This window comes from Montipora capricornis, chromosome 2 (genome assembly GCF_036669925.1).
Source record: "Montipora capricornis isolate CH-2021 chromosome 2, ASM3666992v2, whole genome shotgun sequence".
Classification (NCBI taxonomy): domain Eukaryota; kingdom Metazoa; phylum Cnidaria; class Anthozoa; order Scleractinia; family Acroporidae; genus Montipora; species Montipora capricornis.
Window position 1 is genome coordinate 21910086 of NC_090884.1, and position 5000 is coordinate 21915085.

Here is a 5000-nt window from a genome sequence, read left to right on the forward strand (position 1 = left end):
TGTGAAGTTGTGCAGATTATTCGAAGCAGTCTGCATCAAATCCATGCTCTGTTTTCTTGCCCTGATGAAAGTGACGTAACTGACCCTCACCTATTCACAGGTAAGAATTGTAGACCAAAGCAGCCATCAGTTGTTCAAAAGGTGGATGAATGACGAGCAGATAAGGCCTAATGATGGCTATCAAGTCTCAAGGCTGTATCACTTTGCACAAGTCTAGAGCTCTACCTCTTAAAGCAGAGTAGAGAACCAAAAAACTCAACCCACATGTGAGGTTGAGTCATGAATCCATCACACGCCGCTTTGGTTGAAGACATATGCACTCACCACTGCACCAAGCATGCTCCTTTAAAACTATTACCAATCATAATAATAATATCCACTGATAGTGAATTAACCAGGAAATAGTGATCAGTATCCTTTAAGTTAATAGTTTGCAATCTTCCATTTCCTGTAATTCAACCTACTCTATAATACATCTGTGAGAATAAAAAATTAATAGTCATGTTGAGTAATAAAAGTGCATGTGTATGTTTTGCATCATTTTAGATAATCCTGCCTTGGTCTTTAAGACTATAGCTGATGTTGTCAACAAGGAATCTTCTCCAAACAGTGATGAGGAGGGTAAGTTACACCTAGTGTTCTTTTTAAACAACATTTTAGGGTCTTTAAGTAATTTGCCTTAACTTAAAAAAGGTTGTCAAAATATGTTTGGAATCCTGCTTGATGCAATTACATTTTGTGTTTTAGCTTTAGAGGCATTGTTTGGTCCAGACTTCGACCTGGTTACTAGTGCTAGATTCCTTCCCAAGACTGTGTTAGGTATACTTACATGCAAACTATACTACAATGTATGCATAAAAAATAATATGAATAACTTTTAACAGCCATTGGTTGAGATTATATTTTAGCAACAATACCAATGATGATAATAATAGTCGTTAAGTTGTATCATTTTAAAATAGCTTTCATTCAATGAAGTAATGATGATGATGATGGTGATGATGAAGATGACGACATATGGCAATTTGAAGTCAGGATGTATAGTGAGCTGGTGAAAATAGTGAATGCATTGACCTATTGTTTTGCATTCTTACTGACCTAAGTAAGATCATAATTGCCCAACCATTCAGTCTTCAGAATTGATACATTATGTGAATTTCAATGGTGCCTTTAAAGCTGCTCTCGTGGCTTTTCTTGTTAGGCAATAAAATCAAGTGAAGGCTATGTGCATTATTTTTGTAATAATAATTTATTACTTTATTGCTTTTGTCTAGGATATAGACCACAAGTCAGAGCATTTCCCTCAGTGATTCCAAAGCAAAATATTCATCACAACTGTACAGAATGGATCGAAATGTGAGTTGTCAAGTTGATTTTTCAGTGGTTTATTTCAAAAGTACCGTTATGAAGTTACATTCTGTCGGCTTGATATAGTACTGTTGTTACAGATATGAAAGATGTGGGAGCTAGAAAAAATTGGCCAGACTGCTAACTCTGAGGTACAAATAATGCCTTGCCATTTTCTGAACGAAATAACAAGACAAGAGCAAGTTCTGAGGACAAACACGCAACTGCATACAAGTGCAGATTTCAAGGAAAAGTTTCAGAAACTAGTAGTAATCTTGGATTAGCTTCAGATTATTGCAGTACGTGCGTTCAACAGTCGCTTTGGATGCAAAGAAGAAGGGTAGCGAAAGACACAATCTTATAGGACGGAAGTTTAAGGATACAAGCATCTACATGTACTTGCTGACATATATCGATCGTTGTGTAGTTATTTTGACCACAACTTACCTTCCCAAATCAAACAAATCACACTAACTTATGATTCAATAAGCTCTGATTACTACGACTATGTGACAGGATTGAAATACTTTGCCCTTCCAAGGCTAGACCATATGAATTATAAGTAAGTGTGACTGATCTGTTTGATTTGGGAAGAAAAAAGTTGGGGTCAAAATAACTACACAACGAGACAACAAAAATAGCCCCCCTTAGAGGAGGACATGTGGTTGAAATTGTCTGAAATATTATCACTGAGAAATGTCCCTTGCCAACAATCAGGGTGTTGACTCCAGACAATCAATTTTCGCATATGACTTATCAATACTCGTATGACGTGACTCAAGATGGCGCTAAAAAAGCAGACGAACGAAAATGAAACTTGCTAAAGCTCCCCCTAGGCACTGGATATCCAAGATTAGAAATTGCGTTCTCCTAATGTCGAATGCAATAAATAGATGAATAAGTCAAGTGAAAAATAATTGAAAACAGAGAAAAACGTTTGCCCAAGAAAGAAAAAGTGCTGTACTAAACCTTAGCAATAAAATTTGCAGGTGTGCAAAGGATGTCACCACTGGTGTTAGTAGTCTGCTTAAGTACATTGGGAGCCTCAAGGGACTGGCCTCTGTCAGAGATGCTGTATGGGACCTTCTCAAAGAGGTACATTGGCCGCTGATTTAATCAAACCATGAATGTTATTGAATCACTGGCTTGCCTTACTTGGCAAAGACATACAATAATGTTAAAATGATCTTTTAATTACCGTTTACCAAACTTTATTAGCATGTTGTGGATGAAGACGAACAAAACCTTTTCCAAATGTGATTAAGTTCATTATACATGTACTGAAACATGTGATGATAAAGTAAAGGTTTTTTTTAATAACACTTGAAACCCTTGCAATCTCATCGATTTTGGGAGAGGGCAGTATTTTTTGATATCGTCTGCAAAACCGTTCCTATGTCTTGCTACCAAGAACCCAATTTGTTTGCTGTTAAGCTATGAATTCTTTGCCCGTATTTTGTTGTTTTAGTTGATTCGAAAAGCGGCGCGCTCTTTACTAGATTTTTACCCTGGCTTCAAAAAATGGCTATTATTGTGCTCTAGCTCGATCTTCTTATTTTAAATAATGGTGGGTCTCTTCATACTCGAAAAAGAAAGCTGGACCAGTAGGAGACTGTTTTTACAAACTAGTATGTAATGTGGTTAAAATTTTTTCTTTTGTTAAAATGTTTCAAACTAGTTCAATTTTGGTTTTTCTTTATCTAATACTCATTCTTTTAATGTTAAACAAAGGAAAATCAAAATTGAACTGGTTTAAAAATTTTGAACCAGGAAAAATTTGAACTACAACATATGCAACCTTTGGCTTTTTTCCAAAGAAATCTCGGCAACTGCCCTGAATCAACTGAGGATCTAGCATATTGATGCAATATGCCAGCCCAGTATGGGATCCTTGGTTGGTCAAGCATTTAAAGCAAGCAGAAGCTGCATGTGCAAGTTTACGGTTTATATATATTTAGATTTATTATGTTTTTAGCTCTTGCTTTCTATTCCTCCTAAATTTAAGTCTTGCACTGATGGGTATATCCCTTTGTAGATGTAGATGTAGATGCATACAAATCTTCCACTCTATAAACAACATACCTCTGACGTTTCCTGTACCTTTCATTTTAAAAGTTTTAAAAGGGTTTTGCCTTCTGTATTAAGGCTTAAGGTGTACAAAGCGTTTCTTGCCTGCCGGACGTTTTGACATGATTTTATGAAATGCAACCGTAGACACACGTACTTGTGAAATGTTCGTGGCTAGTCTAGCTAACGCGGCGTTTCGTCTCGGCCAAGACACTCTTCAGAGACCTTTAGAATTCGAAGGCAAACAGTAGTTTTGCTTTTGTAACCGTAGCCATGCACTCGCTTTTTTGAACAGATGGCTATGGCTGTAGGGCGACATTTCACACCGGAAAATAAAGCAGGAAAAAATCGAATGAGATCGTTGATATATAGTGTACTCTTGTGGAGTTAACCATTGTAAATAGCTAGAACTATAGAACAAACTATGAAGGTTTACCTTCCATGCCGACATGAAAGTTGCATCTTCTTGGCAAACTGAAGTTCATCTAAGGTGGTGTTTACATGAGTAAACTCGCACCGGCGCGAGTTTCACACCAGAGCGACATCTTGATACCGCGTTTACATAATGACGAGGTGAATCCTTATCGTGCTTACCTGAACGGACACCACATATCGATAAAATACAAACGCAAAATATGCAAAATTGCAAAATATGTCGTCTATCAGGAAAAGTATGCATGTGCTACCCGTTGTCGCGCACCGGGAGGCCGATTTCACACCGGAACGAAAGGTTGTTCCTCCTTTACATGATACCGTTGCGAGATTTCTCTTCGGAACCAAATTTTTGCTCCGGTGCAGCAACCGGTGTGAACTCGCGCAGGTGTGAGTCACCCCATGCAGCATGACTTTTATTTTCGATGATATCGTGTAAACAAATACAGAGCTAGGAGAGGGAACTGATGTGAACTCGCGCCGGTGCGAAAGTCGCCCCGGTATCATGTAAACACCCCCTAAATGGAACAATACGGATGGAACACATGAACCAAAGGGAGCCGTGACTATGCAAGCTTCAGGCAGTCTTCTTCCCTTTAATTGCTCTGTGAGAGAGCGTCACTGAAAGCTTCTAATAGAGAGTGCAAAGAATCATTTCAAGTTTATATTTTACTATAATCTGACTTTCAGGCGGAGACGACATCATTTTCCAGTGGCCATTCCTTAGATTGGAAGACTCTTTGTAACAGATTACTTGGGCGTGATTTGTCCATTTGGGATGAGTTTCTTCGGCCTCTTTTTCTCTCTAGAGCCAGGGTCTGTATAAGTAAAAATCATGGACTAGTTCCCACATGTAGTTTGAATCAGCTTTTTGTCTCCATTCAACTTCCCTGACAAAAAAATGAATATCATACTTTCCAGCTTTAATATTGGATTTTAATCATTGTCTATTAATCTTGGAAGGTGTAACTGTGATCAGTAATGACAATTATTTGGTTTGATAATAAAGCTTTTAAATCCTTAAACTTTCTTGAGCTGACCTCATTTTTCTTTTTTTGTTCTAGGCCATATTGAAGGGTCTGTTTGACGCGACAGTGTCGTCTTGTAAGAATATGATAACCAAGTCACAGGATGATATTTCTGATCGTCACGCA

The 5000-nt window shown here is 37.8% G+C and overlaps 1 protein-coding gene across 3 annotated transcripts in view; it reads left to right on the forward strand.

Moving 5' to 3' along the window:
• Positions 1-5000, forward strand: part of LOC138039076 (conserved oligomeric Golgi complex subunit 1-like) — a 66894-nt gene that overhangs the window by 40027 nt on the left and 21867 nt on the right. For all 3 annotated transcript variants that reach the window (XM_068885245.1, XM_068885244.1, XM_068885246.1), the window contains 7 exons: positions 1-100; positions 547-621; positions 748-819; positions 1275-1356; positions 2337-2442; positions 4537-4662; positions 4911-5000. The exon at positions 1-100 is cut by the window's left edge and continues 23 nt beyond it; the exon at positions 4911-5000 is cut by the window's right edge and continues 155 nt beyond it. In XM_068885245.1, coding sequence (XP_068741346.1) covers positions 1-100; positions 547-621; positions 748-819; positions 1275-1356; positions 2337-2442; positions 4537-4662; positions 4911-5000 — 651 coding nt within the window. The remainder of the gene's footprint in view (positions 101-546; positions 622-747; positions 820-1274; positions 1357-2336; positions 2443-4536; positions 4663-4910) is intronic.